This window comes from Silurus aristotelis (assembly GCF_946808225.1).
Source record: "Silurus aristotelis genome assembly, chromosome: 7".
NCBI classification, from domain to species: domain Eukaryota; kingdom Metazoa; phylum Chordata; class Actinopteri; order Siluriformes; family Siluridae; genus Silurus; species Silurus aristotelis.
Window position 1 is genome coordinate 23,052,897 of NC_139580.1, and position 18,902 is coordinate 23,071,798.

Consider the following 18,902-nt stretch of genomic DNA (forward strand, 5'->3'; position numbering starts at 1 on the left):
GTAACATGCTAGTGTTAAGCTAGTGTATGCTAGTACTTCCTGTCACTGCTCTCTAACTATGCTAGTACTTCCTGTCGCTGCTCTCTAACTAGCGGTCAAACACAGTATAAACTCATACCCAAATAACTGCATTGAATCTTGCATGATTTTTTTTCAAAATATATCGATGTTGCGCTTTGCAAGATCGATACAGTATCGGCAAACAAAATATGTGTGTATCCATATTTTCTTTTACCCCTACTTGGCATGTTTCTGGGCTATATAGTCATCAAGAATGCTGCAGAAAAGACATTGTGAGACAATCTTACTTGTGCAGGGGGTCCCACTGTAGAGAACAAGGTCAATGAGGTTGCTGAGTTTAGAGTTTATCAGAAGAGAAAAATATATTCTCTGTTAATCTGGCTTAAGTGGTTTCACTTGAAGAATAATTCCAGAATTGTTTACCAGCTCAGCTCAGAGAAGCACAATCAGCATATCCCATAAAGAGCCCACTGAGCTAATCTTTAACACATTTCTCCTCAGAAGAATATATCAATATCTTCTTTCCAAAACTGCATTCAAGAGTTTTATCTGAATGCAGTCTAGAGAGCATTTTAAAAGCAGTTCTACCTGCATGTCCTTATTAATGTGATGACTAAGAGACATCTAAGGCACAATGAATATTTGGTGATGCCTTTCAGGCTTTGCCAACAATCTTCTAGACATTTTTTACAACATGTGAGGTGGTGTAGTCCTGGCTTGTACAGTTATTTGCTGTCACTGTCATTTTTTCTTTTTAATTGGATGGTAACTCATGAGAATTGGATAGTAAATTGTGAGTTAATTGCAAACTGTGAAAGGGCAAATGATTAGAAATGCATATGACCGAATTGTAGAAATGTAATTAGACATCCTGTAGTGTGAGCACTGTTACAACCTGATATACACACCAGGTACCTAGTTAGCACAGTTAGTCTATATGTGAGTTTGCCATCATCACCGTGAAGTGGTTGCTCAGCAACAAGATTTACATAATGGAGGCTGGAGGCAATGAGTGACTGCCTGTTTCATAACTTTAAATTCAACCCGCTTTAAATGACAAAGTAATTGAAATATATTTATATAAACATTCAGGTAGAAGTGATTAAAAGTAGCAACATTGTTCGGTTGTTGCCTTCTGTACTTACAGTTCCATCATATAATTGAAGCCTAGGAGAAAATGGATAAAAAAGTTGTAACTGTTTTAATATTGAAAAGCATATAATCATTGGTATGGTAAAGCTTTCTGTAAGGATTGAATTTCAATGAGAATAAAGAATAAAGAATTGAGTCTCATGGATGTTCCAAATGCTCAAAAAGATACACTAACATTTAGTTTAGTTTAGTAACATTTAGTTTAGTAACATTTAGTTACTGTTGACTAATTTGATTGGATGATCAGTGTTTTAGTTGTGTTATTTTTAATATAACACATTGGAACGTTTGAAGTCACTCCGCTTGTTCACACTTACCAGGTAAAAATTGCAAACAGTGCCGCCGACACTATTACACCAGTGGAGTTAGCAACATGATGTGAGTGGACATGGAAAGCAATAGGAATACTAACTTCAAATTTGGAAGCGCTTTGTGATTTAAATGAAAACGGAAACAAATCCCACCCTGATGTACGTCGTTGTATGCTATCTAGCCAGATAACAGTAACTGTTAGTAAATGTTGCCTCTTTAAAAAAAAAAAACATGGCAGCTGCATAACATGCATAATTAATAGGATGCTGATTTACATCACATGTTTGAATAGCGCATGCAGTCTGTCTGTCACGCTTTAATCAAGAGTCGGAAACCAGAATATGAATAGGACGTTTATTAGCCTTGGGAAACAAACAGAAGCTAGGAAGCAGCATGTTCTGGAAAACTGGTATATTCCGAAACACAGGTAGTCCAGGGATGATCGCCAGCATGAACCGTAGATCAGACGGTGAGTGAGTGGGAACGGGAGCCTTATAAAGGGAGGGTGTTGATTGAAAACAGGTGAAGGTGATTAGTATGAAGGCAAGGCGCTGAGAGTGTCTCCCTCCTCCAGGGGTGGCTCTTGACGCCCCAACTCGGCGCCTGAGGTGCCCGAGGCTTGGAGCGGTTGGGGTGGCTGGCATGGAACTCCTCCAGGAGTGCCGGGGGCAGCATGTCCTGTCTGGGGACCCTTGATCGTTCTTCCGGTCCGTACCCCTCTCAGTCTAAGAAGAATACTTGGGTGCTACCCCTACGTTGTGAGTTTAGAACTTCCTGGATGGAGAACACCGATGGCTGGTCCAGCATTTCTGGTTGGAGGAGGATCTATGGTGACTCCAGTGTGCTTGGTGGTAGGGGGTGTAAAGGGCTTTAAAAGAGACATGTGAAAGGTTGGATGGATGCAGTACCGAGGAGGCAGGTCGAGCCACGTCATTGACCCGCCTGATGATCTGAAATGGCCCGATGAAACAGGGTTTCTTACAGGGTAGCCAGAGCCGCAAATCTCGGGTGGACAGCCAGACCTGATCCCCTGGTTGGTAAGGGGCCTCTGACCTCCAAGGGTCCATGAACCTCCGGGTGGTTCTAAAGGCACGTCGGAGCTGTGTGTGGGCTTACTCTCACATGCACACTTTCCTGGAACCAGTAGTCCACTGCGGGAATGTTAGAGGGCTTGTCCATCCATGGGAACAAAGGTAGCTGGAAGCCCAGCACGCACTTTGAATGGGCTTAGGCCAGTGTCGTCCTGGCGTAGGGAGTTCTGTGCTTAGCTCCTGTATATTGTGTTCTGTTTTTCCGTTGGTCTGAGGGTGATATCCTGAGGACAGACTGACTGTCACTCCCAGGAGCCGGAAGAACGCCTTCCATACATGGTATGTGAACTGGGGTCCCTGGTGGGACACGATTTCCTCGGGGAGGCCGAAGTTCTGAAAGGCATGATGGAACAATGCCTCGGCAGTCTCTAGAGCTGTGGGCAGGCCACGGAAGGGGACCAGCTTGCAGGGATAGGCAGGGGAACCAGCTTCCCTGCGGGTAAATGTCGTGGTGTCTTCGAAATGGCACAGATGGGGCAGCCTTGGACGAATCGGGAGACCTCTTCGCTCATTCCAGGCCACCCATAGCGTGCTTGGGCTAGGAGGAGGGTTTGTCTTTTCTGCCCGGGTGGCCGGAACCTGGGGCTTCATGAATCGACTTCAGCAGGGACTGTTGGGATAAGGCGGCCCCTGCGCCGGTGGAGGAGGCATCTACCTTGGGAGCCGGGACTCCGGGTGTCGTAGGAGAGGGTGACACTGAATCTCCTCTTCAGCTCCTGGAAGGCCTCCTTCGGCCTCCTTGGTTTCTGGGGTCCACGTAATGGTCTTGGCCTTCCCCTTCAGCAGAGAGGTGAGCAGGGTGGTGACCAGACTGAAGCCCTGCATGAACCGGTTGGTGAACCCCAGGAAGCAGTGGAGCTCCTTTATGGTGGTGCCAGTCCTGCACCGCCTTCAGCTTCCCCTCGTCCATCCGTATCCCAGATGGGCTATTCACAAATCCCAAGAACTGCACCTCGGACCGGGAGAACTCACACTTCTTGAGGTTAAGGTAGAGGTGATGGTCCCTTAGTCGCTCGAGGACTTCACGGTGTTTCGATCGGGTCTCGGGAGAAGATGAGGATGTCATCTCATCTATGTAGACGATCATGAATTGGTGAAGGAACGGTCTGAACACATCATTCATGAAGATCTGGAAAACCGCGGGGGAGATGGACAGGCCATATGGCATGACGCGGTACTCATAGAGACCAGGGTGGGTGATGAAGGCAGTCTTTCACTCGTCCCCCTGGCGGATGTTCAGGCATTGCGGAGAGCCAGTTTTGTGGAGATCCATGCATCCTGTAAGTCCTCCAGGGCAGCTGGAACCAGAGGAAGCGGATACGGGAGTGGAGCGATCTGGGTGTCTGAACGTAATCCTCCATAGCTGCCCGCCCTGCAACCGACAACGGGTACACGGGTAAACAGGGAAAACGGGTATATTCCGAAACACAGGTAGTCGAGAGATGATCGCGAGAATGAACCGTAGATTGAATGGTGAGTAAGTGCGTACAGGGGCCTTATAAAGGGAGGGTGTAGATTGGGAACAGTTAAAGGTGATTAGTATGAAAGCAAGGCGCTGCGAGTGTGCTGAGTGCCAAAGGGGGTTGTGGCCGGTGTTTGCCTGACACTGTCATGATGTATTGTTATGCTACTGCATTTGATGCAAAATAATACAGACTTTTCAGTGTTTTCTTATAATTTTACAATCTTCATGTAGAGTGAAAGTGTATAATGTAATCTAGTTACTGTTAGGAAGAATGCTTTCAAAAATATATATTTTAAGTGATTATTTTGAACGATTTACAAAATGCAAAGTGAGCGAACAGAATACAAATCTAAATCAGTATTTGGTGTAACCACCCTTTGACTTTCAATTCTTATACATACACAAAGTCCCCATGCACAAAGTCAGGGATCTTGTAAGATCGCAGTCAGGTGTACAATTAACTAATGAAACCAAGAAGGTGCTAATGATCCTTACTTTCATATGTAGGTTGAAACACAGCCATTAAGTAAAACAGAAGAAGAAAGTAGACTGGGGTTTCAAGATGTTTTTCTCAAGCTATTTTGTAAAATTGATTTAAAAGCAGAAAAAATTAGCAATGTTGAGGACTGTAAATGCAGTGGTTGGCCAAGGAAACATAATGCTGAAGATGAAAGACACATCATGCTTACTTCTCTTTGACATCAGAAGATGTCCAGCAGTTCCATCAGCAAAGAATTGTCAGAAACCAGTGGGACCCACAGAGTTACAGTACAGTGGCCAGGGTCATACAGAGGTTTTCCAAAACTAATTAAACTCCAAACAGGCCTTGCAAGGGTCCATCAAAGAAGTTGGACATGGAAGCAATGCTAAGCGACTCAACGATGCATGAAACCATAGGAACTGGGGTGCAGAAAAATGGCAGAAGGTGCTCTGGAGTGATGAGACAAAATGTGAAATATTTAGCTGTAGCAAAAAAGTTGTTTGAGAAAGGGCAGGAGAGCAGTACAATTATGATTGTCTGTAGGCAACATTGAAGCATGGTGGAGGTTACTTGCAAGTTTGGGGCTATTTTTCTGCAAATGGTGTTGAAAATTTGGTCAGGATTAATGTTGTCCCCAGTGCTGGAATATACAGGCAGATCATGCTATACCATCAGGGAAGCATATGACTGTCCCCAAATTTATTCTGCAGCAGGACAACAATCATTAACATACAGCCAATGTTATTAAAAACTACGTTCAGTGTAGAGAAGAACAAATCTCTTACATCATTAAATCTGGGATTATATAAAGAGACAGAAGGATTTGATGTAGCCTACATCTACAGATGACAACAACCTGTTCTTTCTTTGACTTCCATCAAAACTGTGTGCAAGTAGAGTTGATGCTGTTTTGGAGGCAAAGAGTGGTCACATTAAATATTGATTTGATTTAGATTTTCTTCTGCTCATTTACTTTCCATTTTGTTAATTGATAAAAAAGAAAATAATGTAATGCACAGCTCCACGTCTGGTGACAACTCAAACACAGAATATTAACAGATATCATCAGCCAAATGATAATTTAAAAGTGATAATAGGGGCTTGTCTTCCAGGCACAGGACCTAGCCATGTTGCAGTCATGAACTCCCCGCAATACCAATGTATTCTATGGTCAAATTTTAGGCCATCTGTTTAACAGCGAAAATTGGGTCATGCAACAAGACAATGATTCAAAGCACGCCAGCAAATGTAAAACAGAATGATGGAAAAACAACAGAATCAAGCTGTTGCAATGACCCAGTCAAAGTTCAGACCTCAACCTAACTAAAATGCTGTTGCATGACCTTAAAACTAACTAAAATGCTGTTGCATGACCTTAAAAGAGCTGTGCAAAAACATATGCCTGCACTGAATTGAAACAACACTGGAAAGAAGATTGAGCCTCCACAATGACATAAAAGACTGATAAAGTCACTGATTAAAGTTATTGCTGATAAAGGTAGTTCTAAATGCTCTTTAATCTGAATGCTATTAAAATAAGTACATTGCTTCCACATTTTGGCTTTATTTTTGACAAATAAATAATGGCGGTGTAATATGTCATGTTTTATTGTTCATCTTAGGTTGTATTTATCTAATTCTTAGATCTGCTAAGAACCAGATGATTTTTATTTTGTCTGGTATTTAAAATCATAGAATTCAAAGAAGTTTTACTTTTTTTCAAATTGAATGTATATAGGTAGATAAATGGGTGAATAAACCCTTTCCTGGGCTGAGATAAGTTAGCTAGCTTCGGGGTTGGCCGACCTCTCCTTACAATGTCTAGCTTCTCTTGAAAATTAATTTTTAAGTATGTCAGCAACCAAATCAATTTCTCTTTCTCTGTAGGCATAAAAAAAAGTCTCAGATGTATTAATGTGTGCATCGCACTAAAGACGTGTTTTGCCAGTCGAACTTGGCTGTAACAAGTTCACTCTGACCAACCAATCAGAGGATGGAAAAATGCTGACGCTATTCTGTGAGGTGAATTTGAAATCTGATTGGTTAACGAAACAGACCCATTGATAATATAGTTCAAGGTACATCAGCCAGCACTACTGATTCTGAAAGCCCTGGGCAGATTAGATTGACATGGCAGCACATAGAGGCTGATTGGCAAAAAATCTAACATCTATATACAAACGCTACAAAATTAAAAGAATAAATTGTTGGGAATGAATGAATACAATTTCATGAAACAAATATTAGAATTTATGTTGTAAATGTAGGTCAGTGCTTCTAATAGTGTTTAGGACAACAAAGAAGGCCTTGCTTGCCCTGATGGCCCACCACTGAGGTTTTGAGACTAATGCTGCTCACTGGTGCTATTCTGACAACATGCGTTAACAATCGATTTCATCATGGACAGCAAGTTAGAACAAAGAGCGATCGTTCAGAGAGACGTTTGACACGACATACGTTTGACATACGGCGAAGCTGCAATGAGTCATTCGGGGTGTTTTTAGTGGCACGTGCATTTTAAGAGCGGAAGAACATCACTGGAAGACAGCGAGAGATCAGGAAGACCTTCGACTAGCTCAACCCACAGAAATAATGAAACCATTCAGCAACTTGTGCATGATGATCGTCAGAGAACAATACACATTGTTCGGCAGATTTGGCTCCTGTGGACTTCGCCCTCGTCCTGAAGATGAAGATCCAGCTCAGAGCTCGCTATTTGGACACCATTGCGGAGATCCAGCGCGAATCGCAGAAGGTACTTGACACGATTCGAAAAGAAGACTTTAAGGACACATTCCAGAAATGTCAGGAACACTGGGAGCACTGTATTGCTGTGCAATGGGACTATTTTAAAGTTGATAGTGTGTAAATGTAGATAAACAAAGTACTTTCTTAAAAACAGCTTGTCTTAAAAACCTTTTGATAGCACCTCCTAGATAGATAGAAATTCTCAGTATATTATGACAGTCTTCTCTATCATATTACTATTTACGTTCCCCCTATGCTCTGTTATTTTGTTCTTTGCTGCTTGTGAACACCTGTTGCATTGTTATTCTGCCTTGTTTGGCTAATGTGCTCGGTACATCTAAACACAATAACACGCCCACAGGTTATGATGTTTGAATAAGCAAAAGAAAAACATTCCCAAGCTATTAACGAGGAAACCATAATCATTCAAATGCAATCACATTAAATTATTTATAGTAATAGACTTCACGTGTGTAATTGTGTCAGGTCTAATTGTGCTTATCGGAGAGAGAATAATTTCGCTGAGTGCTCACTGCTGCCCTCTGTTGGAACTCACTGGAAGGGGAAAAAGATGGATGGAAGATGGAAGAATCACAGACAGCATTCTCTTGACTTTCATTCTCTCTCTCTCTCTCTCTCTCTCTCTCTCTCTCTCTCTCTCTCTCTCTCTCTCTCTCTCTCTCTCTCTCTCTCTCTCTCTCTCTCTCTCTCTCTCTCTCTCTCTCTCTCTCTCTCTCTCTCTCTCTCTCTCTCTCTTCCCCCTTCCTTTTATATTCTGTTCTGCTCGGTGCTTGGAGTAGATCCTGAAACAACATTGGCCTGCAGGCTATGTTCCACATAGTGTTGCAGAGAGCAGGCTGTGTGTGCTGTAGGCACAGTGAGCCGCATGAGCGACGCTGTACTTTAATAGGCACTGAAAGCACCACATGCATGCATTTTTTTCCCGTTTGATCACGATGGCGTGTGAATGAGGCTCGATTATGCAAACTTTATGAAGCACTGAAACGCTAAATTGAAAACATTTGCCAGTGAGGTCCATCTCACTACACAGCTGTTGTAAGGAAAAAACCTCCAGAATGACTTTGCAAGAGTTTTACGCTAATTAGAAGTCATTAGACTTGATTTATAGGTCCAAAAAGCAGCCTCAAGGCATGAAGTAGAGGGTAGAAGTGTAACAGCTTTTACACGGACACATTTATCACTGCGATAATATAATCATCTTGTAAAGGATAAACTAAGCCACAGAGAATACATGCGTAGCTCTTTCTCTTGCTTGTGTGTATATTTGTGTGTGTGTGTGTGTGTGTGTGTTTTCTCCAGACTGTCTTAGTAGTAATTAGATAATTGTTGAATATTTATTTCTCATGACGGTGTCATATCAGCCCGGCGTTTTACAAAATTCCTGTGGGCAACATCGTAAATTCCTGGGACCATGGACAGGTCATGGCAAGATGGTTGAGACATCGAGACATAGTGAATGTTCAGGTATGATTCTATGAGTCGGATGTTAAATATAAAATCTTTGTTTCAAGTTTCAGGTCTTGATTCTTACAGTAGACCATTTATTTTATGGTGTAAAAAATAACACTTAGGCTCATAATTTATGTTGCCTCAGTTTTTGGCTTGAAGTTAAGCTTCAGTAAATGGTCAGAAAGCTAAATGTCCAGAGACTAGTGGAACTTCTCCATAAGCTCTTTAGATAGATAACCTATTTCTATAATGCCTAGTAGAGTAGCCATTCTTGCTGTTCTTTGTGATTACTGATATGTCATTTAAATTCTTATTTTTGGCAGAAAAATACCTCAAAGATTTAGCTGTAGCTACCATGTAACACACTCTCAGTACCAGAATCAGATATTTCTGCTGCAAGCGTATTTTGAGAATGTATTCATTTTTATTGCTCTGTATGGCCAAAGGTATGTGGATACCCAAACATATTCTATACCAAAATCATAGGCGTTAATATAGAGTTCGTCCCTTATTTGCTGTTATAATGAACTAAATTCTTCTGGGAAGGCTTTACACTAGATTTAGAGCATTGCTGTTGGGATTTATGTTTATTCAGCAACAAAAGGAAAGAGCACAAAAGGGCCGGGCACTGATGTGGCACTAGGAGGTCTGGTGTGCAGCCGTAATTCCAGCATTCACCGGGATTTTGTGCAGGCCAAACAAGATCTTCTACAGCAGCCCTGGCAATCTATGTGTTTATAGGTCTCGGTTTGTGCAGGATGGCATTGTCATGCTGGAACAGTCTTTTGATGCATAGGTCCTGTAAATGGAAATCCTTTATGTTTTAGGTAATAATTCAGCAGAGTTTGATTAGTCATAATTGTGTAAGGAATAACATGTGCCACACTGTTCTGTTATAGAAAAATAATGCACATAGAAGGTTGTGGCTCAACTTGTCAACGTGTTGTATACTAGTACTGTCAGGAAAGTGTTATTCCAGTGTGATTTGACAACAGCGATAATGTTTAATTATTTAATGAATGAAATGGTATGCTTTTTAGCAATTTAGAATTAGATTACGATGTTGTGGAACATCCCAGAGACAAAAACCTAGTCCTACCTACACTGTGATCAGAGGTCGGCCAGTAAATGATTTTACTGATACCGATGGCCATACCGATAACCGATGAGTGCTCATCAGTTAAAACTCAACCCCAGCAAAATCAGAACTGCTGGCCATCCCAGGTGATTTATCTCCAGGACAAGATCTCTGAATAACTCTTCAGGACTCTCTGCTCTCTCCTTCAGCCACTGCTCACAACCTTGGAGCAACTATGGACAATCAACTGTCCTTCTCCTCACATGTTGCTAATGTGGCTTGTTCTTGTCTAATTTCTTCGCTACAACATCCGAAGTATTCAACCTTTTCTGTCCATTTGGGCCGCCCAGGTGCTTGTTCAGTCTCTTGTCATTTTGAGACTGGACTACTGCAAGTCTCTGCTGGCAGGTCTTCCCCTGAATGCTATTCTTCCACTGCAAATTATCCAAAACCTAGCTGCACGAATTGGGTTTAATCTGCCCAGGTTCTTCCACACCACCCACTGCTGCGCTCCCTTCACTGGCTTCCAGTAGCTGCACGCATCAGATTCACAACACCGATGCTTGCCTACAAGGCTAAAAATGGACCAGCACCATCTTACCTCAGAGACCTCATCACACCTCGCACTGCACCACGCTGTCTGAGATCCTCCAGCACTGCTTAACTGGTACCACCTTCAATGCTCTTCTCTGTTCTGGCACCGAGGTGGTGGAATGAACTTCCCCTAGATGTCCGAACAGCGGAGTCCTGCGAAAGTCTTTAAGCGAAAGTTGAAGACCTACCCCTTTCTAAAACACTTAAATTAGTAGTCTGATTTATATTAAGTTTGTAATCTGGTGTACCATTGTAGATTTATTAATTGCTAGAGACTCAAAGCACTTTTGTACGTCGTTCTGGACAAGGGCGTCTGCTAAATGGCGCAAATGTAAATGTAAATGGACAAGGCTTGCCGTTAACCAAAAATCAACCGAGAGTTGATAGTGAATACCGGATAAAAAACCAAACATAGCACTTTATGTGAACTTTATTTAAAAGTTTAATAACACGATACTAAACCATGAAAATGTGTTAAAGAAAATCAATATGAATATATCAATTAATATATATAATTGTATAATTAATCATTTATTAATAATAAATATAATCGAGCGTTCTTTATGCACTGCGCTCTCCCCGTGCAGCTTGCAGTCTCGTGTGTAAAAACAAACAGCACGTGGTGTCAGTGATTCGCCTCTAGAGGCCGTTTTTGCAATCACAGTGGACCAGAACCCGGGAAAACTATCCGTATCGATCTTTACCGATAGTTTTAGCAATCAACTATCGTTGCTGGTTAATCGGAAACCAGTTAATCGGTCGACCTCCATCTGTGATAGTCATTTCCTCACCAGCTTTTCTCATTTCCCATCTTGCTGTCTCCTGTGCGCCTAAAAAAAAAAAAATCTTAAAAATAATTAATGATTTTACAGAGAAAGTCCTAACGACTTTTTTGGGCTGATAAACTTCACCATGACATGGCAAAATGCTTTATAGACTCTCTAAATGTCTCCCAAGAAAAATACTTTAACACATCAAATGTATGTACATTTTACATTCTTGAACTGTACGTTTAGAAAATCTGATTATTTATGTCTTAGATTATGTAAAGCATCCACTCGTCAAACTGTTACTATAGAAACAGTAACTCATTAGATTGCTTTCATTAACATAACCCTAACGATAATGTCACAGCCGGAGCTACACTTCTATTCGCTCTATTATACAGAAATAGCATCCAGGTAATAGAGGTGTAAAGGTACACAAAATCTACGGTTTGGTACATCATGATTTGATTCAATTCCGATACAGTTAGGGGGAAGAAATGCAAAACATAAAATGTATAGTTTTTTTAATTAAAGTTTTTTATTATTAACATTTGTGAACATCAACACTTTACATTTTCAAAACAATTAAAAATAAAATGCCTGTTTGATTTTATGATGTTGATTAAATTGCGTATTTGCCTAAATTGCACACATTAAAATGAGTAAATAAAGGGGAAAAACAAAATAAAAAGTTTACATATGTTAAACCTTGTTTGAGTAATACACATGAGTATATAAGTGTGTGTGTTGTGTGTGTGTGTGTGTGTGTGTGTGTGTGTGTGTGTGTGTGTTGTGTGTGTGTGTGTGTTTGTTTTTACATTTATTATTTAATTTCCTAAATATTTGTTCTACTTATTTCAGCATACTTTAACAAATGTGTGCATGTAAGATATACACAAGATATTTATTTATTTATTTTGCATGGAAAACAAGGTATTCAACAAGTATTCGGTACTCATGTGCACCGTACCGAAAGTCCTGTACTAAAACGGTTCGAAACGATCCTATGTCCTAATTTACATCCAAGTATCACTATCCTGAATGTTTTGGTGTGCATAGAGCATTTCATTAAGTGGTGAAAGGAGAGGAAGCGCAGTGCTTGTTCAGACCAACAGAGAGCACACACACACTCTGTTTCTGTAAGCTGGGCATCGAATACTAAAAAGAGTTGGAAAATGAAAACGTTTTAGGCCTTTTTTTTAAGCTTTCAAACTTTAGACCTATTCATTTCTAGTTGAAGGCTGGATGGTGTCTGATTTAGCTGCAAAGCAATTTGGAAAAGGAGACTGTGGAGCAAGTTGGAGCATGCTGATGATGCTTTACTGTGTGTGCTAATCTGCAGAGGTGTACAGCACTCGAGAATTGAGGTGTGAGGAGTGTGAGGAGAAACGCCTTGAGGCAGAGGCTGTAATTGCTTAAAGATTAATGCCATTGATGCATCCAAGGGTGTGTATGTGTGAGTGAGAGAGAGAGAGAGAGAGAGAGAGAGGTGGGGGGGTATTGACTGCAGGTGACTCAGCCCTGTTAAGATGCCAGGCAAATGAAACAGCTGACTGCTGACCGGGTCAAAGTTCTCTCTCTTACACTACATACATATACACAGACACCAGTATTTTGTTTGCACAAAATACTATAAATGCATCAGATCTCTTAGGGCTTCACTGCATCACTGTATTCATTAAACACAATTGTTAAGGGATTGTTAGGACAAAATGCCTTAAATTGCACTCTTTTAAATAACCCTAAAACTGTTCTTTCGCTTGTACATCAGCGTTCAAACGTGTAAAACATCGGTAAAGACAAAACTGGGTCGATAGTAACAAAATTTAATTTGTCTCTCTCAATCAATCAATCCATCCATCATGTCCTATTTCACAGTTGAAGGAGCAGCAGAAACGTTTACCGCGTTCCCGCACCGGCAGACATGTATTTACGACACCCACATACTGAAGCGTGCTGTGCTGCCGTCTCAGCTGTGGTTGCCAGAGAACCCCACACTTTTCTGTGACGTAGCAGACCGGTATACTGGAATAAACCAGCTCCATCTCTATAGCAACTGTCTGAACTGTGATTAGCTGGAGAACAAGTTCACACGGAAGGAGAACACACAGTCACACACACCCACGCTCGCTCTCTCGCTGAGCATTTTTGCTGTGGAAAGAAGGAGGTAAAGAACAGAGGAGTGGAGAGAGAGAGAGAGAGAGAAAAAGAGAAAAGACCCAGATTGCCTCTCTCTCTCTCTTTCTCTCTCTCTCTCTCTCTCTCTCTCTCTCTCTCTCTCTCTCTCTCTCTCTCTCTCTCTCTCTTTCTCTTTCTCATTTTGGTATTTTGGGAGTCAGTATTAAGGCTACAGCTATCTTTACACGGCCTACTTCCACTACTGCTGATGAAGGGACATAGATGATGTGAGGAGGTGAAGTGGGGTACAGACTGGACCTATAAAAGTCGTGACCACACTCCCACAGACTTTTGATCATATCATAGAACTGTATTCAAACTGTGTCCATTTTTATGAGCGAGATTCAAAGAACCAAGCCACTAAAATGATCCGATCTTCCCATCACTATGTGCAATAGTGATTAGATTACATTGAACTTTATAGTGATTGTGCAAGGTAAATTTACAGAGCCAATGAAATGCAGTTAGCATCTAACCAAAAGTACATAAGTGGCCTATTTACAATGAATAGCAGTGTAATAAATAAAGGGTATGGGGTCCATATGTACAGGGGTGAGAGTGATTCATGTACAGAAGGTGCAGTAGGTAATAATATATGGTAAATATAAATAAGGATATATTGTAATATGCAGTATAACTGTGCAAAGAAATGACATGATATGGATATGCACGATAGTGATGGGTCGTTTATGAACATAGCATTCATTTTTCAACGAGGCTTTAATGTGACTCAGAAGAACGAGTCGTCTCAAAGAGTGATTCGTTCATTTTGGACTGGTCGCGCATGGGCAAAGCGTCGCGAAATCTCCGTAGGTTATGTACACGAAACAGAATCGAGTAGTTTCCTTCTCAACTATTCTAGTCCATGTCGTTCATTCTTGTGTCATGTGACTCCCATAGACACTATGCATATATATATATATATATATATATATATATATATATATATATATATATATATATATATATATAAAAAAAAAATATATATATATATATATATATATATATATATATATATATATATATATATATATATATATATATATTCTAAATATAGGCTTAGTTTGTGCATGTAGACGTGTTGGGGACCCATTAATCGAATCATTAAATTTCTGATCCAATTTACCTAAATTATTCGTTCATTTCAATGAATGACATTCAATCAACCAAGTCACTAAAATGATCTTCCCATCACTAATGGACTGAAACCTTACTTAGTCTTCCCATTCTTTATAGGACAGCATTACTAGCATCAAGGTCATTACTTCTCTTCGTTTCTACCAAGTATCAGTCATGTTCTGTATTTTCAGTGCTCTGGTCTTTAAAGTGACTTAATTTCATGGCTTGTTTGCCAGAAATGACAGACATATAGTAGTTATACAACAGCAAGAACATGCATATTATCTCATTTACATGTGTTTTCAGGTTCCCTTATAGTATTCTTGTGAAAGCCTTGTGATAATTATATTCATACAGAATGAGAACATCTGATCCTTTGCTTAGTATTGTGTGTGTGTGTGTGTGTGTGTGTGTGTGTGTGTGTGTGTGTGTGTGTGTGTGTGTGTGTGTGTGTGTGTATGTATGTGTGTGTGTGTGTGTGTGTGTGTGTGTGTGTGTGTGTGTGTGTGTGTGTGTGTGTGTGTGCGTTTGGCTAAAGGTGAACAGGCTATGTGTGCACATTTGTCACCAGTGCATATGGTTTTCTTGCTCTCGGTTTTACATAAGCATGTGTCAAACTTACAGGAAGCGAGTGTGTCTGTTTGTGTGTGTGTGTTGTATGTGTGTATGTTATAGCGCTTGCACTCTTTTTGTTCTAATGTTATTTGTAGGTTTATACCGATCAGGCATAACATTGACATTATAACAAGATAAGTGAATCACACTGATTATCTCTTCATCATGGCACCTGTTAGTTTGTGGGATATTATCAGTCAGCAAGTGAACATTTGGTCCTTAAAGTTGATGTGTTAAAAGCAGGAAAAATGGGCAAACGTAAGGATTTTGAGTTTAACAAGGGCCAACTTGTGATGTCTGGACGATTGGGTCAGAGTATCTCCAAAACTGCAGCTCTTATTGGCTGTTCCTAGTCTGCAGTGGTCAGTATCTATTAAAAATGGTCCAAGGAAGAAACAGTGGTGAACCAGCGACAGGGTCATGTGCAACCAAGACTCATTGATGCATTGTGGTCCAATCCAACAGACGAGCTCCTGTAGCTTAAATTGCTGAAGAAGTTACACTCAACACTCAACAGGTCAGGACTGTTTTGGCAGAAAAAGGGGGACAAACACTATATTGGGCAGGTGGTCATAATGTTATGCCTGATCAGTGTATTTCTTTTAGCATGGAAATGTATTGGGGTTTTCTTAGGGGCTAAACAATTATTTTTATATTGTAAATGATTCCCGAAATGAATGAATCATAATCAGGAAATATGAATATTTCAAGTTAAACTGGAATCTGTTGTCTGGTTGCATATTATGGTGGTAGATTTATTTTTTTGAAGCATTAATATAAAAAAAATTTGGTAAATGTGTGTTATACTGTGAACTAAGAGATTGTGGTAATTGTTGTGAGCACAATTTCCATTTTCATTTATTGTAAATCTGTTCTTTTTTCCACCTCTTAATGGAGATGGAGATGTAATGCATTGAAATGTATAGAAGCTCGACTATGATGAACACCCTCCAGTGCTGGGCATCTGTTGTTTGGTTTCATTTAATGGATGAAAACACAGAACTGCCAAGCACTGATGGAGAGAGAAAGGCAGCAAACAGAGCAGCAGAGAAGACAGCTGTGAAATGGAGGGAGGTGGAGGAAAAGAGTCGGGGCAGAAGGATGGGAGGTAAAAAAAGAGAGAGAGAGAGAGACAGAGGGGGAAAAGCGTATATGTGCCGCGTTGCCCCGAGATACAGAATGGTGTAACAGGAGGAAGTGAGAAAGGGAGGGGGGTTAAGCAGGAAGGGGGTGAGGCAGGCCTGGGCCAAGCTATTTGATGGGGGAGAACCAGTGAGAAAGATGAACACGTTTTCCGTTTGCTCTCTGCACAGCCTCCCCCTCCCTCTCAGGCAGTGGTTTAGCCCGCTGCGTTCACAGCTCTGTTGTTGTGCAGAGAGCTGCAGAAGGGCCTGTCGAGCCAACCACTGCGCTGAGAGAGAGAGAGAGAGAGAGAGAGAGAGAAGGAGGAGAAAGTGGCAGCAGCAGGCAGACAGTGAGGAGAGTGTGAGGGAGAACCACTCGTCATTTCAGTGGTTTAGTGGAGGACAAAAGTGTCAACAGAAATCATACCCTGTAAAAAAAAAGTGAAAGGTGAGGCATTTAGGAAAAAAAAGGAAGGAAGAAAAGAAGGTGAAAACGAGGGAGCGAGAGGAGTGAGGAGGGGTGAGGAGGGGTGAGGAGGGGCTCCTCGCGGCGTCTGATTCTGCTCAAACGCAGCAAGATTTTGTCTCTCTACCATTCTGTTATTCGAGCTCGGCTTCATCGCCTGCCCTCCATCCTTTTATTTTTCCACGGCCGAAGAGAGGAGGACGAGGCAGCTCTCCTCTCTTGTCTCAGTGGAGCCTCACAGCAAGAAGATGAGAAGAGTGAGACACTGAGCAAGAAGAGGCAGATCCACAGAGAGTGTTTTATTCGTTCTTGGTTGCCTCTGTCGTTCCTTTGGGAGCGAGCGGCTTGAAGCTTCTGCTCATGTCCGTCAACTCAGAAAAATCCTCGTCCCCGGAAAGGTAACGTGTCTCAGGACACAGGACCGTCTGTCAATTTTTTTTTGTCATTTATCTGCCTCACCGTACGATCTCCATCTTTCTTATTCTTTCTTTCTGTATCTTGCTTCGTGTGTACTGTCTGTCTAAGCAGTCTTTATTGTCTGGGTTTTGCCTTAGTGTGTTGGTCTGATGGAGAATGGATGCATGGACACTGCATTTTGTACTGTGTACACACACACACACACACACACACACACACACACACACACACACACACACAGAAAATAGGGCGCTTTTGCACAGCATGTCCTACCCTATTGGCCTTGATGTTGACAAAGACAGAACATGAAGTCGAATCATACCCAGCACCGGAAAACACGATCTAAACACGCTTGGACATCACAGCACGTCCTTAGCAAATCAGTGGTATGCCCACCTCTTTATTTCAAACACATCGCAGGCAAAAGGTGCACCATACTATCTTTCTTAAGAACAAAACATACAATCCAGATTCTGAATTTCTCTAATGAGATCGGATTATCCGTAATGACTTTGTTTTCTAAACCGGTTTCACTACATTTTCTACATCAAGCCCAATGTAGGACATCTCAAACATTTGATGCATATCTGGAACACATCCACGATAGACAACAGTTTACATCAGTGCACAATATTAGCACAATTCACATCAGCGGAAAAAAAGCAACACTTGACAAACATGTATGCGAAAACGATTCACGAAGAATAAGACACAAGATTTCGAGCTGAGCAACAGTGAGTAATGTTGAGAATATGAGATCATATCAGGGAAAAACAACATCAGTAAAATCACTATTTACATGGTCACGAATGTCTGCTCAACACACAAACAAGTGCAGTGGTCGATGATAATGTGTACTAATTTCTTAGGACATGAGAATGTGGGCAAATACAAAACAAAGACTTTTTGAAATAACATTTAAATGTCAGCACTCACCTAACCTCACCTTTTGCTCTTCATTCTTTGTGTATGTCTTGGGGTTTCTTGCACTTTATATATGTTGTATGCTGTATAAATATGAAGGCCTGCATCTGGATATCACTGCTATAATGTAGTCATACTTGGTTACAGTGTAAAGAGGGGCCACCTCACTGCGCACAATACTGTAGACCAGGATCTGTTCTATTTAAGTAGCCGTGACGTCTTCGACACCAGGTGAAGCCATCTATGCTTAGTGACTTAGAACTCTGTGCCAAGGCACTGTGAAGGCAACAGAGCAGCAGCAGGCACAAGACCGGCATCTAAAGCCTTAGAGTGACAGATAAAGGGATTAAAAAGCGAGGCAGATGGATGGACAGATAAACGGATAAATCAACTCAAATCGAACTGTTGCTGCGCCAATAATATGGAGGGCACCTGCAGTACCGCAGCAGGCCGTACTGCTGGATAGCACACTGGCATCAACAAGAATAGGCATGAAAAGATCAGTAGATATAGATATAGAAGTGCCCCGAAGCTGGAAAGAAATTTGCAGTATATGAAAACCTTTAAACACAGCATCCTTGAGCAAGTTTGCTCAGTGCTCTAGCTTGTTGTGTAGACAGGACAGGTGCTGTCATGTCACGTCCGTGCAGGTGGTTTCAGGCTTGGTTTATATTTGACTCATGGCGCATTGGACGCAGTGGCAGCGTTATTCTCCCAATCATCTGCATACCTTACGGACAGTGTTGAAACATCTACTAGATCAAAAACATCACTGTCCATCAGATTGCCGTATCGACCACTAAAAGGTTTAGTGATAAGTGCCAGGATATTTGTCTCTGTTCAGCAAAACAAGGACAGAATGTGTTGTTTAAAATGTCTG

At 41.3% G+C, this 18,902-nt stretch overlaps 1 protein-coding gene across 7 annotated transcripts in view; it reads left to right on the top strand.

Annotated features, from left to right (window-relative positions):
* srpk2 (SRSF protein kinase 2) overlaps window positions 1-18,902 on the top strand; it is an 80,085-nt gene that overhangs the window by 8,261 nt on the left and 52,922 nt on the right. For 2 of the 7 annotated variants that reach the window (XM_083546256.1, XM_083546252.1), the window contains exon 1: window positions 16,460-17,079. The exons of 3 other annotated variants lie outside the window; for them this stretch is intronic. In XM_083546256.1, the coding sequence (XP_083402382.1) occupies window positions 17,042-17,079 (38 nt within the window). In that variant the 5' untranslated portion in view covers window positions 16,460-17,041. Of the gene's footprint in view, window positions 1-16,459; window positions 17,080-18,902 lie in introns of those variants that run through there. 2 more of the 7 variants (XR_014534286.1, XM_083546255.1) reach the window with 1 other exon arrangement.